Genomic DNA, 23,778 nt, shown 5'->3' with positions numbered 1-23,778 from the left:
TAATATATAGTTTTTTTTTAAATCTAAATCATACATACAAGTAAACCGATTGGAGGTTTGTTTTGTTTAATAAATGTTTAAATGTAAGAAATTTTCTGTATCACTTATGAAGACTGCTTTCACACTGGAGCGGGCAGGCGTTGATGGTAAAACGCAAATTTTAGCGGCTCTTTACCATCATTTTAGCGGTGCTATTTGGCTGCTAGTGGGGCACATATAACCCAGCTAGCGGCCAAGGAAGAGGTTAAATGCGCCCATGAAGCACTGCTGCCAAATCGCATTGCATGCGCTTCGGCAGTGGTGCCCATTCATATCAATGGGCAGGAGTGGTGGAGGAGCGGTATACACCACTCCAAACATGCTGCTTGCAGGACTCTTTTTTTTTTTAAGATCCTGCCAGCGCATCGCCTCAGTGTGAAAGCACTCTGTCTTTCACACAGACTGCAGGGGAGCTATTTTGCAGGCACTTTACAGGCGCTATTTTTAGCCCAAAAGCGCCTAAAAAACGCCCCAGTGGGAAAGGTGTGTTAGATCAAGGGGGATTAAAAAATAAATAATAATAAATAAAAAAGAAAAAAATAAATAAATAAAATAAAATCGGCCTAACATATCGGCCCAAAAAAATCGGCATCGTATATCGGCCGCCATGATTTCTAAATATCGGCATCGGCCAGACAAAAACCCATATCGGTCGACCTCTACCCTATACACCTGGGGTGTACTGCCCTCCCAGACCTTGCCCTATATTATATTGCCTCCCAATTGTCGCATTTATATCATTACAACCAAATACAGAGATCGCTATGTGGCCCTAGTGTGCTCCCCTTACACCGACCAGGTCGCCCATCCATTCCAAATCCTCCTGCGAGGCACCCATGGACCTCCGGGCATCAGAAATAACATGTTGTCCCATCACTGCAAAATCTGGCAACACGTCTTGACCATAACCAAAGCCCCTATATTCCAAAATCTATAAATAGCCAAAGAAATCCTCTTCCTCTCCCTTGTTCTAGAGAAGTAACAATTATATTGTTTCAAGCCATCAAAGACGAATTTGACCTCCCCAACCAAATGCTCTTTCGCTACCTCCAGCTTCGCCATGCCCTCAGCTCCCAATTTTGAGAATCCGTCTCCATACTTGAGTTGCTGCCTCCTGTGAATGTGATCCGTGGTCAAGACCCCAAAGGGCTGATATGTTTTTTCTACAACCACCTAATAACACCAGCGGCCACCTTGCAGGTGCACCGGCTGAAGTCCAAATGGGAGAGGGACCTGGAGGATGTGGAGGATGGGGATTAGGAAGATGCATTGGCCACCTCTAAGACAGTCTCTCCTAAATTGTCAGACTCACCCACTTATACATGCTCCATAGATCCTACCTCACCCCGACTTGCTTATCCAAGTTCAAACCAGACTACAGCTTGGTGTGCCCCAAATGTGGAGACCCACAAGGTACATTTTACCATCTATTATGGTCATGCCCAAGACTTCAGGAATACTTGTCCCAGGTGTTCAAGTTCCTCCACGACCGTATGTGCTCTCCCCTATCTCTATGCTCCCGACAATGCCTACTCGGCATCCTCTCTCTACCTGAAGAGGAGAAGTACCTCAATATATTCCTACAGGAATCGCTATTCCTCGCCAGAATGCAAATCGCTCTTATCTGGATTAGGGCAACCCCCCCCCCCCCCCCCCCACCATTCAGCAATGGAAGGGGGGCGGTAAACACCACCCTCCCCTACAAAAAGGTGTTGTACTTGCACAGAGGCTGCCCAACCAAGTACAATAAAATCTGGGACAGGTGGCTGGAAGACATGACCACATGCATGGAACAGGACTGACCCCCAGCAATGCCGCCACCTTCAGTGTGACCCATGCAATTGCTAATTGTCTTCTAACACTATGCTTCATTGGCCAATAATAACAGTATTAGATGCCCTTTATATGTCCACGCGGACAGGCACCACGAGCTGCCCTCTCGGGCCAGCCTGTTGGTCCCCTCACCTGGGTTTCTGGATGGGCTCTAATTGCCGAATCAAATTGTATGCACTGCTTGCATGAAAGTAATGTCAGATGTGATATTCTTGTTTTTGGTGCCTGTTGCACCTGGTACTTGATTATGTATATTTTTTTTTTTTTTATGCTCAATAAACGCTTTTCTGATAAAAAAAAAAAAAAAAAAAAAAGTCCAATATGTATCCTGCTACATATTTTGGGTTAAAAAAATCCCAATAAGCGTATATTGATTTGTTTATGCAAAAATTATAGCATCTTCAAACAATTGGTTATATATGTGTGGAATTTGTATTTATTTTTTCTTACTAGTAATGTTGGGGATCAGAACATTGAGGCGGACAAGTCGAGCACTAAGTGACACTTTTTTGGGAACCAGTGACATCAATACAGTGATCAGTGCTAAAACTATGCACTGTCACTGTACTAATGACACTGGCTGGGAAGAGGTTAACATCAGGGTCAATCAAAGGGTTAAATGTGTTCCTAAAATGTGCTTACTAACTGTGGGGGAGTTGCTTGTACTATGGGAGAGGCATAGATCTGTGTTCCTGCTTTGCTACTGACAGAATGATGCTTCTTTCTCGAACGATCGGTGGGTTCCAGCGGACATTGTGTCCAATCACAGCGGGAGCAGGTCATCAGTAGGACGTGCCCCGGTTCCTCTCCCCTGGTTGGTATGGAGCTGAGCGAGGGGAAGATGGCCCATACCCAGCTCCATACCATTGCAGGGTGGAAGCCACATCAAAACTTCACTTCCGCACATAGCTCTTAAAGGGAAATTTTTTTTATTTTTTTTCAAAAGACTTTTTTTTTTTTGCATTTTAGTGTAAATATGAGATCTGAGGTATTTTTGACCCAGATCTCATATTTAAGAGGTCCTGTCATGCTTTTTTTTCTATTACAAGGGATGTTTACATTCCTTGTAATAGGATTGAAGTTACAACATTTTTTTTTTTTTTAAAAAGAACAGTGTAAAAATAGAAAATTTTAACGTGCCCAAGCTCCGCAACTCAAAACATGCAACCTGTAGAATTTTTTAAACGTCGCCTATGGAGATAGAACTGTGCAATTTAGGAATCCAGGCAATTGTGTTTTATGAATTGTATGATTTTCTGCAGATTGGATAAGTCTGCATGAATACATATAGTGTTTTCTATATATCTGGGTTTCTCAACCAGGGTTCCATAGAGCCCTAGGGTTCCTACAGAGGTTGCAAGGGGTTCCCTAAGCAATGAGCGATTCCAGCCTCTTGTAAGTTCCCAATGACACTAATGATCTTTTTAGCTATATGTAAGTGCTAATAATCTTCCCAATGTTCAGAAATGTAAGGGGCATTCTTCCCACTGACCATCACACTAATGTATCATGAGTTGTAGTTATAGTTATTCTTAGCAAGATATTCCCTGAGACCAGAAAGTTATTTCAAGGGTTCCTCTGTGTTCGAATGATTAAGCAAGGCTGCCCTATATCATCTCATTCTTTCTCAGGGAGAACAAAGTCTAGAGTGCTGTAGACGGTGGATTGGTAGGTTGGTGGTTTAATCACCTGCCTCATTCCACACCTTGTTTGTGCTTGTCCATTAGACAGGTACCCAATGAAATATATGCATGCACACATCTGCTTTCACACCATGGTACCTCAGAAGTTGGACTATGCTAGCACCTTTACTACAATAGCCATTGAATAAATAGTACATTTTATGTATGTCTAGTGTAATATAATAAGTAAGGGCACAGTAGCTGCCTTATGTGGCTGGAGATCCATTTTAAGTGTCAATGGCTTGTTTTCCCTTTTCAAGAGGAGCTGCCAGGATTGTTGCAGCCAATGCAAACGATTACATTTAGGATTAGGAACTAGATTCATTACTTATATAGAAAATATTTTAATCTACACTGTTAATCAGAATCACATTTGTTTTTCTATACAATTATTTACTTAAAAGCAGCAGGGTTGCTTAAATGCCATCTTTCCCTTGACTCAGCTATTAGGAACAAAGTATATACTCCTCACAGGGGAGAATTAAAGCGGAAGTAAACCCATCCATAAAACAAGTTACGGAAATGTAACACTCCCATTGGTTGTGCTCTCAACCAAATTGTCAAACCATCCAATGGCTGGTGTCATAACTGATCACATGTGCAGCATCATGGAAGTTGGAGATTAAACAGAGGCAAAGATGGCAGCTCCCTTGGCTAAAAACCATAGGGGGGTTTACTTACATTTTAATAGAAAGTTCCCGAGACAAGTTCTATCTCAACTGGTTCTGTTGTCCATAGAAACAAGTCTGCTTATATCTCATTTTTTCCACACAGCTTAAAAAATTCAAACTTAAAAGCTGATTGGCTGCACTCCAGTTGAGAAAGTTTTGTCTCAGAGGCTTCTTCTTAATTCTGGGTATGGAGGGTATGCAATTCCCTATTGCGTCATCTGTGATAGCCTGGTAAATGGTCCAGCACTGAAGGTGGGGGGCAGCCCTGAGCCCTGGGTAAGCTCTGTTTTGAGCAGCTTGGGCTTCATTGCTTTTGTCAGCTGGGCCAAGTAGGAGCAAAAGTAAAGGCGATCGGGGGCATTGAAGCATTATCCTTCAAGTGTGTATATTTTACTTAGAGGGGAAACTAGTAGTTTCCCATTCATATCATTATTTTATTTTTTTGTGTGACAGCTCCCAAACAGAAGCTACAGCAAAGAAGTTCCCAAGAATTTACACAAAAACTGGAGATAAAGGTACTGCTACCAATGACGTAGGACAGGAACTGTTTCTCTTTAAATGAAGGTACAGATTGTATAATATTCTGTATTCTTCTATAGGTTTCTCTAGCACTTACACAGGAGAAAGAAGACCTAAGGATGACTTGGTGTTTGAAGCATTGGGAGCTACTGATGAACTGAGCTCCGCTATTGGGTAAGTGGTGCCAACTTTTATCCTTGTTTTGTTAACATGTATTTAAAAAATAAAAAAAAATCAGAATTTTTACAGTATAAATTGAACCTGTCATGAGAAAAAAAATAGAGGATGTGCATGCTGACTTTATTCTAAAAATGCTATAGGCCTGGATTCTATGCTGTTGCAAGGTAGACTACCCTGAGGCCTCCTGGGATACATGATGTGGTGTCCCGGGAGGCTGCGTGCATCTTAGGACATCATTCTCGCCTAGGCAAGAATCCTCGAAAGAATGAGGAGGGTTCCCAAAAAATGTAAAAACAAATGAATAAATATGCAGCTGTAATAGAGGAGGGGCTAGGAGTGAAATCATGGAAAGTTAAAGTCTACTTTATTGAAGATATGCTGTATTGTGTTTTTCTATTGTGTGAGATGTAAGTGCTTTTCATTTTTCTTTTAGCCCGCCTCAATAAAAGCTGTATAAGTTAAACATTACATAATAGTTATGTGTTCCAAACCTTGCACTGATAAGGCACAAATTGCCAGAAGCTATTTTATGGAAGTGGGGATAAACGATTTTGTGAATTTAGCCTGTAGTTGTGCTATACACAAGCAAATCATGCTACACTTAGATGTGAACATAGCCTTACCTATATAGGATGAGGATAAACCTAAATAATTCAATTTCATTTATGTAAGCTTAAGAAAACCGAATACTTTCATCATATTTCTCTGTAGAGGCTTCAAGTGGCAGAGGTTGTGGTTCTCATTCTGTTCTAATTAGTCTCATCTGCTTTCCAGACTGGCCAGAGAATTCTGTCTGGATGCTAATCTCCAGTTTGTGTCTGAACTTGAGAAGGTAATGACTCATTGTTGTGTTTGTACTCTCATACTAATTGCTTTCTTTTTTTTCTTTTTTTTCATTATCCATTGTAATCAGCTGTAAGGGTTTTTAAGTGCTTATTTTAACTGTATATAGAGATCTGTTTACACATAAATGATATGTAAACCATTAAACCTCACATGAGATGGCTTCCCAAGGAGACCACAAGTAGCCATTTCAGCACAAATTGCACAAGCGTAGTCAACTGTTGTCACCAAAACGGCAGCTATTTATGATACACAGTGCTTTTGAAATGGAATAGTAAGAGTATACGTCGACCGTGTACAGTTTAAAAAATGGTGCTTCAGCAGTTGTCCTCAACCTTAAGGCTTGGTTCACACTTGTGCGATGCAGGAACCAGCGCTATTCCAGTGCAGGTTGCCGCATCGCATCTCACTCCCAGGCAGTTCACACTGCCCTCTGCGAACCGCTGCGGGTGTTAATGTAAAGTTAATGACACCCCCCAGATCTTTTCTTAGATCGCAGTGAGAGCTGACAAATGGTACAGGAATCGATCTGATTCCAGTGTGGACCATAAAAAGGGTCCTGCACCATTTTGGTGCGAACTCAATGCGATTTCAGCCATGCTATTTGGCTGAATTTGCATTGAACAGACATCACATGTGATGTGCACAACAATGTGGTGCGAACCCAGCCTTAAACTGTTTTAAAATGCCACCTGGTTATGACCAAGAGGTTCTAATATGCAGTGTTCTGAAACAATTCACTTCTTGGACTACAGTCCAGATTCAATATAAGGGCATATGTCAATGGGCAGCTTGCTTTTGGATGAATTCTGTTTGCATTTGAAATCAGTTTGAGATGCTTCTGACATCACTGACAAGTGTATTTGACCTGCAGTTGGTTCAGTATCCTGTTCTTACTGTCCTGTGGCTACTCGTGTGAGAGAGGCCTCAGTATAAACCCAAAGGGGGGCATTCAGTAAAGTTGCTGCGACACCTTTCCTGCATTAATATATAAATTGATTAGAAATGCGGCGCTACCTAAAAGTGCTTAAACATATATAGTGAATAGTAATCCCAAAATTAAAACGAGAAAATATAATGTAAATCAGATACTATCCATTAGATGCAACATAAATAGTATAGAAAATATGTCTGTATAAATAATCCAAATGTAAATGAGCGTGCAACCAATATGTATATATATAAAAAAATGAATAAATGAAAGTCCGTGAAAAAATCAATCAATCAAGTGGTTAAATAAAAATAATCTGCATTAATGATCCAAATAGAAACAAACGTACAAAAAAATATATAGAGTGAAAGTACGTGAAAAAAATCAATCAAGTGATTATTTATATAATCAATATAAACAAGTGATTGTCCATAAACAAAACGTGCACTGATGACTGGTAAACTTGCAAAAATAAAGTTCATGCAAAAAGTGTAAAAATCATTTCCAAAAGTGACAATCCACTGCAAACTTCAGTGCTTAATGGGTGCACCACCTATTTCCCCCAGCCTCTCACCTCCAGTAACTGGTAAATAGGCACTGTGTATAAAGATAGCTGCTGGCTTCTTATTCATTCAGTCACACTGCTCCACCGCTGTCAGTATTTCACTGTATGGCTATGTATTACATGCCCTCTCAATAGCTCCAGGATATCCAAGCAGTATAGAATAGAAGAACACAGAGGGCTTTCATGTGTAGTATTTCGCTACTTTATTGTAATAAAGATAAAATCCACACTTACATCAACATATACAGCAGAGTGTGCAGCAGACGCGGACTTCCGGTTTCGGCCGCAACCGGAAGTGATAGGTCCGACACCAAATTCCTTCCCTGACGCGTTGCGTTACAGCACGTAACTTTTTCAAAGGGTAAAAAGTTACGTGCTGTAACGCAACGCGTCAGGGAAGGAATTTGGTGTCGGACCTATCACTTCCGGTTGCGGCCGAAACCGGAAGTCCGCGTCTGCTGCACACTCTGCTGTATATGTTGATGTAAGTGTGGATTTTATCTTTATTACAATAAAGTAGCGAAATACTACACATGAAAGCCCTCTGTGTTCTTCTATTCTATACTGCTTGGATATCCTGGAGCTATTGAGAGGGCATGTAATACATAGCCATACAGTGAAATACTGACAGCGGTGGAGCAGTGTGACTGAATGAATAAGAAGCCAGCAGCTATCTTTATACACAGTGCCTATTTACCAGTTACTGGAGGTGAGAGGCTGGGGGAAATAGGTGATGCACCCATTAAGCACTGAAGTTTGCAGTGGATTGTCACTTTTGGAAATGATTTTTACACTTTTTGCATGAACTTTATTTTTGCAAGTTTACCAGTCATCAGTGCACGTTTTGTTTATGGACAATCACTTGTTTATATTGATTATATAAATAATCACTTGATTGATTTTTTTCACGTACTTTCACTCTATATATTTTTTTGTACGTTTGTTTCTATTTGGATCATTAATGCAGATTATTTTTATTTAACCACTTGATTGATTGATTTTTTCACGGACTTTCATTTATTCATTTTTTTATATATATACATATTGGTTGCACGCTCATTTACATTTGGATTATTTATACAGACATATTTTCTATACTATTTATGTTGCATCTAATGGATAGTATCTGATTTACATTATATTTTCTCGTTTTAATTTTGGGATTACTATTCACTATATATGTTTAAGCACTTTTAGGTAGCGCCGCATTTCTAATCAATTTATATACTCATTTTCGGTGCTGAGATCACTGTTTTCATGCTGGCTGCTTCCTGTATATATTATTTTTATATTTAGTCTTCCTATGACATATTAGGTGGAGCGCACTAGTTTTTCCCTATATACATTTCCTGCATTAATCCCTCTTGTTAATGTATTGTGCCAACATCAAGAAGCATTTGTAACAATTTTGGCTCTGACAGCAATTTGTGCACTAAAATGCCCCACTTTTTCATTGTATCGCCTGAATGCGCCAAATGCAAACGTGAAGCTAATTAAGACCAACTTTCTTTTGCATACAGAGAGAAAAACTCGCTCAGATTTTGTGAATGTGTCTCGTGTGCATTCTAAATGGTGGCGCAGCATGAGTCAAATTCAAATACAAGTTCAAAATACGTATGTGAATTTGGCTGATTCTTTGCCAGTTTTTAAATGACATGCCCATCTATCTCCCAATGGTGTTTTCCTTTAACTGCAAAGGTCATCCTTTCTGACAGGGGTGCCTGGGTCAGAATACAGGTTGAAAAGAATTACAAATTCTTTTTACAAATCCTGTTATGATCTGTGTATTTGGAAGCAGCAGGAGAGAGCTTCATATAAATCTATGGGGTTGTAATGTGCATGCTTTGTCAGGATGTGAACAAATATCAGAGGCCTGGTTCTAGGAATGTATGCATCTGCAGAGGGGGAGAGTGGGTTACTTTAAGACTGGGCATAGGGGCAAACACAGCAAGTGCTTTTTGTCTTGAAACTTTCTTAACCTTTAATCAAGTTTAGGCACATGATGGATTTTTACTAGACTATTTTCAAACCGTATTTCTTTATATCACATACCATTTTATGATAGAGAATAAATACAAGCTTGTTTAGAATTGTACATGAATGAGTGCATACGTGATGTATAAAAAATATCCCCACAGATACAGTGCATGCTGCAGGATGTTGGCTCAAACATTGCAACGCCTTTGTCCTCTGCCAGAGAAAGCCACAAAGGTAATGTTGGTATGCTTCATTTTAGGAATTCACTTTTTAACTTAATAAAGAAGTGCGTGCAGGGCCGGCGCTACCAATAGGCTGATTAGGTCAGTCGCCTAGGGGGCAGTGTCACCTAGGGCTGCTGGTTTCCCTAATCTCCGCTGGGAGGAGGGGCGCTGGGAGCTTTTCCGTATACCGGGTGCAGGAGGTAGGTGTCGATCTCATATCCTCCTCCTCCTGTTCTGGACATCATGCCAGTTGACTCTCCCCCAACACAAGTTCCTCTGGGGGGGGGGGGGGGGGGGGTGCAGGGTCCAGAAGCAGATACATGTCCGGGCGTGGGGGCATAGCACAGAAGGAAGGTGGAGTGGCATGCCAGGGAGCTTCACCCCCTCTCTGCGACTCTCAGCAATTCTGGTTGTACCCCGAGAACCGATGGAAACGGCATGAGGAGTCGGGAGAGCAGCGAGTGGGGCCCGCAGGAGACTGTCACTGAAGAGAGGCAGACACCCAGAGAATGGGAGGGATTGGAGACATTGAGGCGACAAGGCTGTCTTAATGCATGGGGAGCCCCCGCAGCTTCCGGCAGACTGTGAACATGGGAGAGCTGCCTGTCAGTAATAATGGCAGCTCTGCCAGGCGCCAGCAAATACAAGCTGCACTTCACATGCACAGTTTAACAGCCGGCCAGCTTGGAATGGGGCAAGCTTAGAGTGCCGTCTGATGACCCTCAGGGACAGACCCTGTGTGTAAACATCCTGGGAGCCTGGCATGTTCCAGCTGCCACATGCAGCTCAAAGTGCAGTGCATGCAGAGAATGGTCCACTCCCCAGATAAAGCAGATAAAAGACAGATCTGAAGATGCAGAGTGTGTGTTATCTCTCCCCTCCTCCACTGAGAAGCATGAGACTAGTCAGACCACCTGGAGTCGTGGATGGCTTTGCTCTACAGATGGTCACGGTAAGCCTGACTCTGTACGCCTAGATACTATGCACTTTCCAGGTCACAGAACTCTGTAACCCCCCCTGTACTCTGCCCCCCCGTTCTATGCCCCTGTACTCTGCCCTCCCGTTCTATGCCCCTGTGCTCTGCCCTCCCGTTCTATGCCCCTGTGCTCTGCCCTCCCGTTCTATGCCCCTGTACTCTGCCCTCCTGTTCTATGCCCCTGTACTCTGCCCCTCTATGCCCCTGTACCCTGCCCCTCTCGCCCCTTTACTCTGCCTTTCTGTACAGTGCCTCTCTCCCCTCCACCCCCCTGTACTATGCCCCTCTCCCCCCCTGTACTCTGCCCCTCCTGTACTAGCATGTAGCTGGTCTTGCCTAGGGCGCAAATTAGTTTAGCACTGGCCCTGTGCGCGTAATTCTAAAAAAAAGCCAAAAAATGCCCAGCCAAAAACTGCTAACAGCCTATGTGTGCATGGACACATAGGATACCATGATGGGGAGTTTATTGACTGTAGAAAAAAATGTCTGAAGCCAAAAACAGCTGCTGTAAAAATGTCCAAAAACATCCAGTGTGCATGAAGCCTCAAAATAAGGACACTTACCAGTCCAGGGCACCCGCGATGTCCTCACCTGAAGCCGACCTGTCCCTCTGCCCTGGGTGGAGGCACTGGCATCTTAAGTAAAGGAGTCAGGAAGTGAAGCCTCTCCACTCCTGTGCATTCAATGGGCAGGAGCGGTGTATACATCGCTCCTTCACCGCTACAAAGATGCTGTTAGCAGGACTTTTTTTTTACTGTCCTGCCAGTGCACAGCTCCAGTGTGAAAGCCCTTGGGGCTTTCACACTGGAGACACAGCAGCGGCTCTTTCAGGGCACTTTGCAGGTGCTATTTTTAGTGCTGTAGTGCCTGCAAAGCGCCCCGGTGTGAAAGGGGTCTTATTGCTGTCTGTTCCCCCCATTAAAGAGATTCACCTTCTCCATTTGTTCTGCTTACTGGTATTATATTATAAAGTGAAAGAAAACCCAAATTTTGGGTTGTCCCCAAAACAGGAATAGAGGGGAAATCTTTCAGTACGGAAATTTCTGGTGACAACCTGGAATTCGCTCACTTTGGTGGGATTTCCTCTCACTTCCTGTTTGGCAATGGGACAGGAAATAAAGGAAAATCTCCCCAATAGATGGTAATGAAGGTGACAGGGGTTATAACCCTCCCTTACAGAAGTGGAGAAAACAAGCTTTGCCTTAAAGCTCAGTTCACGTACAGTATATGCAAATTGGATGCATTTTGAACCACATCCTGTTCTCATGACATGTGAAATAACATTGATTCCCATTTAGGCTGTTCACATTTATCCAGTGCATCCTAAATGTGAATTTAAAAAGAGTCCTGTGTTTTTTGTGAGCACTGCATAGCAGTTCAGATGCAAATTCCAGGCTCATTGAGTTCTATGGGAATGCTTCTGAATTGAAACGTGTTCAGGATTTCAGCATGGATTCCTCTCCTTCTACAGGAGTTGATGCCCTTTATCCACTGTGTATTGGCCAGCACTGAAAACACAGCTGTGCCAAAAATTAGTTCTGAGCGCTTGCAAATTCACATCAGAACTGCATCAAAAACGCACTTCAGTCGCTGAACATATGCTTTTTTTTTATTCACAGTGAAAACAGACATACAATTCGTACCAGACATATGTGAACCCAGCCTTAGTTCTACTTTAATGCATTACCTTATTGTTGAAGCTAGGCCGTACAATATATAATTTATACTGCAGATGTGACTGTGTTCTGTTGCAAAAATGTTTTTGCAGTATAAAATCTTTGAGTCAGATGACTGTCATTCGTAGAAATGTTCTTTAATTTAGCATATCTTTAATCTTTTCTGATGTTTTATTTTTCTAATATAAAGTATAATGCAATGTAAATAGAATTTATTTAAAGCGGTTGTAAACCCATTTACTCAAGTTCACGTTAAATTAATCATTGCAAGCTATTGTGTTGTGTTCCCAAACTTCCTACCTGCTTGCTCTCTGTGCAATCCTTCATCTTGTTTGTAATGATATCACCGGCGCATGCGCTGTTCGTCCTATTTTTCCGGCAAGCTCTTTGTGCTGGAAAAATGGTGTGTACATGCCGGGGCTGCGTCATTTCCTTGGGTCAGTGTCAGCCTTGAGATCCCACGATACTCCTTCCCCATTCTGAGGCTAAGCCTCGATTATGGAGTAATGCAGCAGCAGGATCAGCTCCCTATTCGCTATACATGGTTGCCATGGTAAAACTGTAACGAAAATAAGGCTTGGCTTCGGGAACTAATGTGCATGTATGGGATTATGTTCACAGAGACTGAGGCTGGATTTACACCTATGCAGTTTTAGTGCTTTTTGCATTTTGCAGATTTTCACTACAGTCCATTTAGCAAGGTTTGCTATGGAACACGTTCTGTAGTGCAAATCTGCAAAATGCAAAAAGTGCTAAAAATGCATAGGTGTGAATCCAGCCTGAGTAAGGGTGGAAATAAAATGCTGTTTAGACACGGAAGTTATAATTGGCACCGGCTGCATACAAGCAGGAGCTTCCAGAAAAAGTTTCTTCTTTCAAGTAAGAACGTTCTGTTTGCCTTCTGTATAAAAAGCAGCATGCAATTCCATATTTATTATTTGGGGTAAAATTATATGAGTTTACTACCGATTTAACACTTTATTTTGTGTGTCTTTTTTCTATGTTGCACTGTTGTAATTTATCTAGCTGGATAATCGTGTATGTTTTGTGTGTCATTTATTTAAATTGGCATTTATTATAATGTAGCTTCACGTTGATTTCTTTTGTTTCCATAGTACGAACATCATTTAGTGCTGATCCTGCTCAGGAGCTTGAGCAGTGGATTGATAAATACTCTGCACAACTTCCCCCCTTGACCAACTTCATACTTCCCGTAAGTCTTTTTAATGAAAACAAAGTGGTATTTTATACTCGTATAGCTGGAAATGAAAGACCTAAAGCTGACTCCCCACTCTTGAGATTCTGTCCTTACTTAGTACATTCATTTTCTTTGGGCAGGGAGCTAATATTTTATTTCTGATATGGAACCCATTTTATTCAGATGTAATGGTGCTCTGATCTTCATGATATCGGAATACTCTGTCTTCGCCCTCTGTCTTCGCCCTCTGTCTTCGCCCTACGTTCAGGCTAGTAGCCAATAGCTTTGGTTTAGGAATTTGATCTGAGCATGCGTGGCACTTTGTCCGATCGGAATTCTCTACACATGATCGGACAAAGTCCGATCGGATCATGTTGTCAGAAAATTTTATAGACAAGTTGGAAAACTTGGTCCGTCGGATACTCCGATGGGAACAGTCTGATGGAGCCCACACACAGTCGGATTATCCGTCAACACGGTCCGATCGGACACCTTCCGTCGGCATGTCCAACTGTGTGTACAAGGGCTTAGGGAGACAATACACAACCTGATTTTGTACCCACTAAAACAATCCAGCGAGAGGATTGGGCCATGGAGTAAACACTACAAACAACAAAAATAGATATCAGAAACGTTCAGTACTGTGCAAAAATTTTAGGCAGGTGTGAAAAAAGACTGTATATTAAGAAGTATTAACAGTTTATTTTTATCAAATAATAAAACGGAAAATAAATGAACAGATGAAAAATCCAAATCAAATCCATATTTGCCTTCAAATCAGCATCAGTTCTTCTAAGTATACTTGCACACAGATTGTGAAGGAACGCGTCAGTTAGGTTGTTCAAAACATCTTGGAGAACTGACCGCAGATCTTCTGTCTCAAATCCTTCTATCTCTTCATGTAATCACAGACAGACTTGATGATGAGATCAGCTCTCTCTTGAGGCCAAACCATCACTTTCAGGACTCCTTGTTCTTCTTTACACTGAAGATAGTTCCTAATGACATTGGCTGTATGTTTAGGGTCGTTGTCCTGTTGTAGAATAAATTTGGGTCCAATCACATGCCTCCCTGATGGTACAGCATGATAGATAAGTGTCTGACTGTATTTCTCCGCATTGATGAGACCATCGATCGGGTAACATTGAGGATCATAGACACAATGAGGTTGATTTACTTAAACTGGAGAGTGCAAAATCTGATGCAGCTCTGCATAGAAACCAATCGGCTTCCAGGTTTTATTGCCAGAGCCTTACTGAACCAGTTGAAGTTAGAAGCTGATTACCATGGACAGCTGCGCTCAGATTCTGAGTGCTTTTAGTTTTAGGAAATCTCCTCTCAGTGGTCTGCCAAGGAAACTTAATGCAGCAGGACAATGACCCCAAACATACAGCCAACTAGTCCCTTTCCTGACTGACAAGTGGGAGACTAGCACTTCATTGCAAGTGTGTGTCGCTTCTGGTTATTAGCCGAGTGCAGTGAGTTCTAGCATTTTTGAGGCCAAGCTCATTGCCTTTATGTTATTGTTGCCATTAACACAATTTGTAATATATACCCGCACTGCTAGAGTTATCTACCACAAGACTGCAACACCCTTGTTGAATTGGTAAACGAAATTGTGTAATCTGTGCAATCCACTCTATTTGTATATGTGCTTAAAACCGAATATCGGCAATCGCACCCTTTCAGTATTCCACTTAAATTGCACCCACGTGTGCTTTTTGGATGGACCTCGGTGTTCTAATAAGTCATAAACAGCACCAAATTTAAACTCCCTTGGATGTATGATGACTGATCTCCCCTCACGTAGCCGTCCCCACCAATTGAGGGCATAGTGTAGCTTATAAAGAGATGTCAAGAGACTTCATAATGCTCATCGCAATTATTTATTAAGAACCAAAAGATTTAAAAAACTCGCATTGTAAAAGACAAAACTGGCATCCATTGGTATTGTTATACTGAGTCATTTTACCAACCACGGCTCATAGCGTATCCTGCAGTTTGTGTGTTTTTATCGCCTCCCCAACCGCCAGAGTAATCGAACACTAAAATAACTTGTTTCAAATAAAACCATGGGATATCATTAATGTTGAATATTGCAACCAAATAGCAACGCCATTTATCCACATTCCTAAATATCGTTGCTCGTCGATAAATTTGTATGTCCATCGCACTGGAGAGAGAATTAGATAATAAAGCTTGGCCCGATGCTGCTTCTACACTGAGACAGGGGTGGCTTGAATAAACATGTTTCACAGTCAATTAATGCCACTTCATCATCAGTATCATTGGTGATAGAATAGATGGATCATACAATAAAGTATAAGAGTTTACATATAAAAAAAATATATATACATACACAATACATAGCGCCATAAAGTACAGATACACGCGATTATATCTACAATAATAATGTATGCGCACCAAATTTCTACCCCTCATGGCCAAAAACCAATGCACAGTCAGTCCCCCCCCCCCCCCACATCATGCCATGTACAGAGGCACCTAAAGAGCCAGGGGCCCATCCCCCAAACATATATACAAAGCGGTCATAACAGTAAACGGATAAACCATGAGTTTGGGAATTAAAGTAAAAAAAAATAATAATAATTTCTTTTAACTTAATGCATTCCTTGCATTACGGTAAAAAAAGTTTAGGCATCAGTATCTCCCCCCCCCCCCCCCCCTCACCCTTCTTATCTACCTGAGCCCTCATTCGGTGCAGCACTGTGCCTGTTTGCAGCTCTTCTCTCCCCTTACTTCCAGGTCTCACAGGCTTTGCTGAGGCAGCAGGAACCATTGGCTCCGCTGCTGTCAATCACAGCCTGGGACAGGGTTGAGTCCTGTTGTCTGAGCTCGCACAAGTGCCCCTATAGAAATCGGCTTTTTATGGGGTCACTCACCAGAGAGGAAAAGCCAGAAGTACCTGCGGGCGAACTGAAAAGAGGAGGTTCAAGGCCGCTCTGTGCAACTCTATTGCATAGAGCAGGTACGTAAACCTGTTTCTAAATATTTTTTTTTTCCCCCTAAAAATAACAATCACTTTAATAAGCCAAATAATAGAGCATGCGCTCATGTGGTTATAACTACAACATTGTATATCTTTTTCCAGTGCTCGTGTATACACTGGCAATTTATTTCTGACTTGACACAACTTCCTTACACATTCCCAAAAGACTCTATAAAAGGTCTTTACCCACTTTTATAGTGGTGCAATTTTTTATTTTTCACACATGTTAAAATATGCATTTTTTGCTTTAAAATTACATGAAACCCTTGAAAACTTGTATTTCTTGAAAGCAGAGGCCATAAAAAATAAAATGATAGCCGCTGCAATTTTTTTATGTTGCATGATACTTGCACAATTGTTCATCAAAATGCATATATGGAAAAAATACACAAAAACTAATTTTAGTACACATAAACACAATATAATAACCATTTATTGGTAGGATAAAAAAATGGGGGTTGCATCCAAACGATAACAAACATGTGAAGCCTTAAAATTGCACATGCCCATAGAATGGCAAAAAATGTTGGTATGCAAAATTGTCTATATGCAACACTTTAACCGCTTCAATACTGGGCACTATTACCCCCTTCCTGCCTAGGCCAATTTTCAGCTTTCAGCGCTGTCGCACTTTGAATGACAATTGTGCGGTCATGCAACACTATACCCAAATGACATTTTTATCATTTTGTTCCCACAAATAGAGCTTTTTTATTTTTTGCAAAAAAAATAAATAAAATAAATAAAAAGCGAAAAAATATTGAAAATTTCAAATTAAAAAAAAAGATGGTTTCTTAGTTTGATGGGCAGCACTGATGAGCAGGAACTGATGGGCAGCATTGACTGGCATCACTGACGGGCATTGATTGGTGTCACTACTGAGCACTGATTGGTGGCACTGCTGGGGCTACATTGATAATCAGGGCACTGATGATCGGTGCTCTGATTAACTCTACACACACACACTGCTGTGAGGAGATGCCTCCAATTGGCTCTCCTCCCCTTGCACTGACAGAGTGTGAAGCGAGGAGAGCCGAAAAATGACACTTCCATTTTTACATGTGAACTGCTGTGATTGGACACAGCCCATCACATGGTTAAAGAGCCGAGTCATTGGCTCTTTACCCAGATCAGGGTTGTGCCAAGTTCTCACCACGCTGCATGCCCCAGAACGAGAGGAGATCCTACCTGCTGCCATTTTAATATACGGCGGGTGGGAGGTAGTTAAAGCCTTTTACATTATCAGTTTGGAGTTATTAATGAATTATGGCCTACAAATATTACTCTCACTCTGTCATTTACAGTGATACCCCACATGTGTGACACAATTGCTGTTTACAGAACACCACACGCATATTTGAATTTGACAGGGGTGCGTTCCCGTTTTTTTTTTTTTTCCTTCTATTAGATCCTCAATTTCACCTATGCCCTTCACTGCAGCTAATCAATGACCACTTTGAACCCGGAAGTGATTGGATGCTAATTGCTTCCGAGCTCATTTATCACAGAGAAGATTGGGGAATGAATGTTCCCCAAGCTCTTCCCACACAGCATGCTGAGGCATTTCACAGCAGCTCAGGCTCCCTGGTGTAATGAGAGAGCTTGCGAGCCATCATAGGCATTGGGGGCAGCAGCACCTTCTTTGTAGTGTAAAGTAAAAGCCTCCCACAGCACCGTTACATGATCACTGGCTTAAAATAAGCAATACCAAGCTTGTGAGTTTGTTTTAGCCCCTTAAATACAAGAATGCTTGTAATGTACCTTGGTAGCCAAAGGGTTAAATAAATAGAACACTGTTAATATGTCTGCCTGTATTAACATTTTTCCCTTTTTTTTTTTTTTTCCCTTTCTCTAGTCAGGAGGTAAAGCTAGTGCATCCTTACATGTGGCCAGAGCTGTATGCCGAAGAGCTGAGAGAGCGTAAGTCCCTCCCACCTCCGAACCTTTCCTGAGAGAATTACAGAGGGTAACGTTGCCTTCTAAAAATGTTGTTTTCTGGCTATCCATGCCTTCACTACTTTTGGCATCACTGACCTGAACAAGCATGATGCCACAAGTTAGTTCCTAGTGAAGTCATAATATCTTATGTGCATGCCAGTTCCAAGTACTGAAGCCATTGGATTAACATTGCAGCCAGACAGATAAAATTTTCAGAAGGAAAGGTCAGCAATGGCAGCCCCCTTGTTTCTATAACCACAATTTGAATGGTTACAATAATATTTGTTAAAATGCCTAAATTGTATTTTTTGCAATAACAGTAAAAAAAACTGTCATTTTTTTCAGCACATTCAAATTGCTGCAAAAAGGAGAGGCAGATCCAAACATTGGAAAATACTTAAACAGGTAAAGAAATTCAAACTCAATGGCTCCCATCAGAGGGATCCTGTGTCCATAATGATCAGTGTATATTAAGGAAACAAGTCCTGCTGGATTGTCATTCATAGTAGTGGTAGATTCCAATGTCTTTTTCTTTTAGCATTAGGGAATCCTATGTTATTATTGTCTGTAGCTTCATAGCTCAGTACAGGAGACCTGTCAGTGATGAGTGAATGACCAACTGCACCATTATCGTGGAACCTATTTTTTAATTATGTAGAACATATTGTTGGTGCATTTGCTCATAGCATCTGGTCAGATGCAATCACTCGTTCAGGAGAATAAAAAAAATAAAAAAATAAAAAAAAGGAACCTTAAAGTGTTACTAAACCTAAAAAAAATTTTTTCCCTTAATGCATTTTTTTTGTGCCCCCCCTTCCCCTATGTGAAGGGGAAGAGAGGGGAGGCGAGATCAGCGCTGTGCATGGCTGCATCTATTCTCCCTTCTTTTCCTCTTTACACAGCATTCGAGCAGCAGCAGGAGCCATTGCTTCTTGCTGCTGTCAATCGAATGCAGTGAAGAAGTGGGGGCGGGCCTAAGTCCCACTGTGTAAGTCTATGGAGCGCAGACTATACTTTCCACATAACCAGCAGCTGGCTATGGTAGTCCTAAAAAGGAGAAGCCAAGATCACTGCCAGGGACACCAGAAGAGGAGGTTTGGGGCCACTCTGTGCAATACCACTGCACAGAGCAGGCAAGTATAACATGTTTGTTATTTTCATTTACACTTTAAGTGGTTGCACACAGTAGCCTACATAACTTCTACCAAATGGAAAGTCTGGAGGGGGAAGGTGTAGAGCTTATATTTTTCCCACTTCATCCAAAACTAGAAACAAATTGGAGAGTGTTATGTATGCTTTAACTTAGCTAAATTATATTTTTATAAAAGGATATAAGGCAATGTAAGACAGGAGTCAGTTCAAAATCACAGCAGCTTATCTAGGAGTGCAGGTCACTAGATCACTGACGGACTACGTGCCTCTAAACATTGAACCCCTGTATACCCTGATCAAGAACAAGACACAAACCTGGGCCAGACTACCTCTAGGTGTTATGGGACACATCAGTCTGGTCAAAATGATACTTCTACCTAAGATACTTTATTTGGTGTGGCATGCACCCCTATACATACCACAAAAGTTTTTCAAAACAATCGAGTCAATTCTTAATTCATTCGTATGGGGTCACAGCAGACACAAATTGTCTTGGAACATTCTGAAGAATCCAACGACATTGGGAGGGGCTGCTCTTCCAGATTTCCAGGATTACTATCTTGCCTCCCAATTGTCCCACTTTTATCATTTTGACAAGAGCGAGCTACCAAGATACCAGACACTACTTTGCCAACGTCCGGGCGACCCGGCCCATACCCCACTTCAGTCGGTCCTTCGGGCCCCATTGTCAGGACATTCCCCCCATCACAAAGTAGACATGCTCACACATCACTGGAGGATCTGGCGGACGGCCCTGAAAAAAATCGGGACCCCGCAGGTCCATTCCTATACACCTCTCTGGTTTAACACTCATTTGCCCGAACTGTTGTCCATTCCAGACCCCGCGGTCTGGATACGTTATGGGATCCTATACGTGCACCAAACTATGACTAACGCTGGGCTCAAATCATTTCAAACGTTGAAGGAAGAATTCTCACTCCCTAATCATGTCCTTTTCAGGTACTTACAGCTCCGACATGCTTTACAGACCCAATTCGCCGGCTCCAACCCAACCCTGACAGTCCCTCCTATAGTTGATATCATTAAAGGTGATGAGCCAACCAGGTTGATTTCCGCCCTCTACTCCACCATCCGTCTCCCAGGCACCGTGAAATTGGCATATGCTGCTAAGACCCGATGGGAGGTGGATGTTGGAATAATTGAGGATGAGGAGTGGGATGAAGTCTTGGGGGATGTGAAGAGAGTTTCCCCCAAGCTGTCGGACCGCCTTACGCAGTTGTACATCATTCATAGGACATACTTGACTCCCCAGAGGATAGCACGGTTTAAACCAATGTATAATCCGGGATGCCGCTTATGCGACCACACCCCAGGCACCTTCTATCACCTCATATGGTCCTGTCCGGTTGTCCAAACATACTGGATACAGGTGATTCGCTTTCTCCATGATCAGATGGGCTCTCCTGCTAGCCTTGACCCGAAGATGTGCCTGCTTGGTCTGTTGCCGGAGTTAGACGCTGACAAACCTCTTCGCACCTTTTTACATGAAACGCTGTTCCTGGCGAGAAAAGGGATTGCTCGTGGCTGGATGCAGGCCCTCCCCCCCACTGTCCAGTGCTGGAAGAAGGAGATTAACGATACCCTTCCATATAAGAAATTGATTTATGCACATAGAGGATGTCCACTTAAATATGAGCAGATCTGGGGTAGATGGTTGGAAGATGGGGAGACATGTACCTGATTTGCTGCTATATTGATCCCTTACCCCCCTCCCCCCTCTGCCTCTCCCTTTCTGTGTATCTTCCACCCATTGGGCCTCCTCTTATTATTTCCCCCTCCTCCTCCTTCCCCCCCCTTTTTTTCAGTTACTTTTGTATCAAACTTCTCCCCTTTTTCTTTATTTTTTTCCTTTCTCTCTGCTTACCCCCCCTACCCCGGCTGATACACAATGGCTCTATCATGACTTTGCCAATGTTTAGTGTTTATTTTTCTACAGCACAGCTAATCTAATGTACTCATATAGGCGATACTGTCTTGGCCATGTTGGCCTATGTTACCCTCTGTACCGATGGCATGTTTGCTATGTCTGCTTTTTACCCTGTTTTCTGCTCCTTTCAATAAAGTTTGTTTTTCAAAAAAAAAAAAAATCACAGCAGCTTTTTTATTTAAAAAAAACTGCAGCATGGGGCACAAGTGCAGTGACTAAATCTGCCTTTTCTTAATAAAATGCAGCAAAATTGATAAAAAAATATGCATTTATTATTTTTGGAGCCTGAAAAGCATTGCAACCATGATCAATGGATTGTGGATGCAGTGCTCTGGCTCAGGCCCATACTGAGGTACAAGACTTCAGTTATAATCCTGGGGAAAATATCAGCGGAGCAGAAGTGCAATGACATCATCGCCCTTGTAGACCATTGATACTTTTCCAGCCCTCTAACTGAAGGGCTGTGCGGCTGAAAGAATAGTCTGCACGAGCCAGAGCATTGCACCAGCAATCCACAAATTGTGGTTGTAATGCTTTACAGGCTCCAATGCAAACAATATAAACATGCACATTTTTATTATTTATCAATTTGACTGCCTTTTTTTTTTTTTTTTTTTGCATGTGGTGAACTTAGCCGTAAAAGTGTATGTCAATCCAAAAACCTTTTTTTTTTTAAATTTGTGTTGTGGGAAAGTTGAACTCATTTTCTTCCTGGTAAAGGGTTGCCAACAAGACAGGAAGTGAGGGTAAATATGTCTCTAACGGAACCCTTGATAGCAATAAAAACCCGATGGAGGCATTCTATGGGAACAAAAGGTTAAAGGAAAGTTTCCAAATATGGAAATAGAGTAAAATCACCTGTTAATCTTTCTGATAATTCCTACACTTTAGATGCTAATCTGATGCATTTTTACTTGCAGATTGAGTGATTACCTCTTCACATTGGCAAGATATGCAGCCAAAGCTGAAGGAAGACCTGAGACAAAATATACAAGAATGCAGCCATGACAACGCAACATTTTCTATGGGTTTTGTTCTCCCTGGCAGTTTGCATATTTTCTGCAGAGAAAGGGCAATTTTTGATGAGTTATGGGCCCAGCTATCGAAATAAGATTACCTTTAAAGTGGAAGTAAACTCTCCTATCATTTTCAGCCCAGGAAGCTGCCATGTTGGCTTCTGTTTAATTTTCAACTGCCATGGTGCTGCACATGTGATCAGTTATGACACCAACAATTGGATGGTTTGACAGTTTGGTTGAGCACAACAAATGCAACAATTACATTTCCGGCACGTGCCAGGAATGTAACTGTTTTTTTTAAACTGATAAATCAATGGGTTTACTTACGCTTTAACATCTTTAGAACTGATATTCATTGATATATTAAATCTGTATGAGAGTAAAATCTTGAAAACTAAAAGTGATCCTGAATAGGGTGCACTAAACAGTGCAGTAATGAATAAGTGCTGCTGGACCCAAGACCAGCCCCCCATCCAGTCTGGTTTCTGCAGATTATCTTCATTTTGGTGCAACACAAAGGAATCATATGAATATGTACAGAGCCATACTATTTCATACACTTTTCCAACAGTCATGCACTTAGTATTCAATGTCAATGAACTTCAGTGTATCCAGTCTAGCAATACTTCCAAAGTGTAGGCACCTTGAGGTGCAGACATTTGCTTTGATAATACTTGTATTTCTGTATCATGAAAGTCCATGGAACCTGGGTGTGCTCTGTAAAAAAGGGCCTCAAATACTGTCTGAAGTGGGGCTAAGTCTTATCAGCTGAAATAACAGTCCCTATCGGCTCCTAAGCTTTATTGTTGGAATAAAGAATGATGGGGAGATGACTTCCAATTTGGGTAGAGGTCAAAGCCCTCAGCTTACAGTGCTCTTGGGACCCATGAGCTCAGTATCAAAGGTATCTAATGCCTGAACTTCAGTAGTATTGTTAGTTTGGGCACACAGTGATGTACCTAACAGGTTTAACAGTCACACGTGCCATATTCCTACTAAGTGTCCAAGTCTTCCTTTCTTCATGTTCTGTATATTTTATTTGTATATTTATGTACTATTCTGTATATGTGTAATGAAACATTAAACAACAAAAAATTGCAATTATACTTGCTTGGTCAAATTCTCAAAACTGTAGTAGGGTACATAGTTCAGAATTCAGTGTGCTGCCTTGTCCTTTCCATTTAAAAGTTAAATCAATTGTTCAGAGTTTCCTACGTAATATTTCAACTGTAAACACATTTTAAAACAAATATACAAAGGGAAGTTTTAAAGTAGACATAACCCCTACAGTAAGTGGATTATATTTAGTTTGCAGCACTGGGTATTGTAAGCATTTTATTGTTTTTTATTCATCAGTACTGTTGTTATTCTCCTTTAGCTACTTTGCAGCCACTTCC

General features: G+C 41.6%; 1 protein-coding gene across 1 annotated transcript in view; it reads left to right on the top strand.

The window, feature by feature from the left end:
* Positions 1-23,487, top strand: part of MMAB (metabolism of cobalamin associated B) — a 31,879-nt gene extending 8,392 nt beyond the window's left edge. Inside the window, exons 2-9 of the mRNA XM_077461323.1 lie at positions 4,679-4,740; positions 4,825-4,918; positions 5,699-5,756; positions 9,402-9,474; positions 13,232-13,329; positions 18,180-18,244; positions 18,608-18,667; positions 22,283-23,487. Of these exons, the coding sequence (XP_077317449.1) occupies positions 4,679-4,740; positions 4,825-4,918; positions 5,699-5,756; positions 9,402-9,474; positions 13,232-13,329; positions 18,180-18,244; positions 18,608-18,667; positions 22,283-22,370 (598 nt within the window). The 3' untranslated portion in view covers positions 22,371-23,487. The remainder of the gene's footprint in view (positions 1-4,678; positions 4,741-4,824; positions 4,919-5,698; positions 5,757-9,401; positions 9,475-13,231; positions 13,330-18,179; positions 18,245-18,607; positions 18,668-22,282) is intronic.
* Positions 23,488-23,778: the final 291 nt, after the last annotated feature.

This window comes from Lithobates pipiens, unplaced genomic scaffold (assembly GCF_037356315.1).
Source record: "Lithobates pipiens isolate NorthernLeopardFrog02 unplaced genomic scaffold, aLitPip1_a1.2 Scaffold_3, whole genome shotgun sequence".
Classification (NCBI taxonomy): Eukaryota; Metazoa; Chordata; class Amphibia; order Anura; family Ranidae; genus Lithobates; species Lithobates pipiens.
The sequence above is the reverse complement of the archived record's forward strand: the minus strand, read 5'-3'. Positions and strand labels throughout refer to the sequence as shown.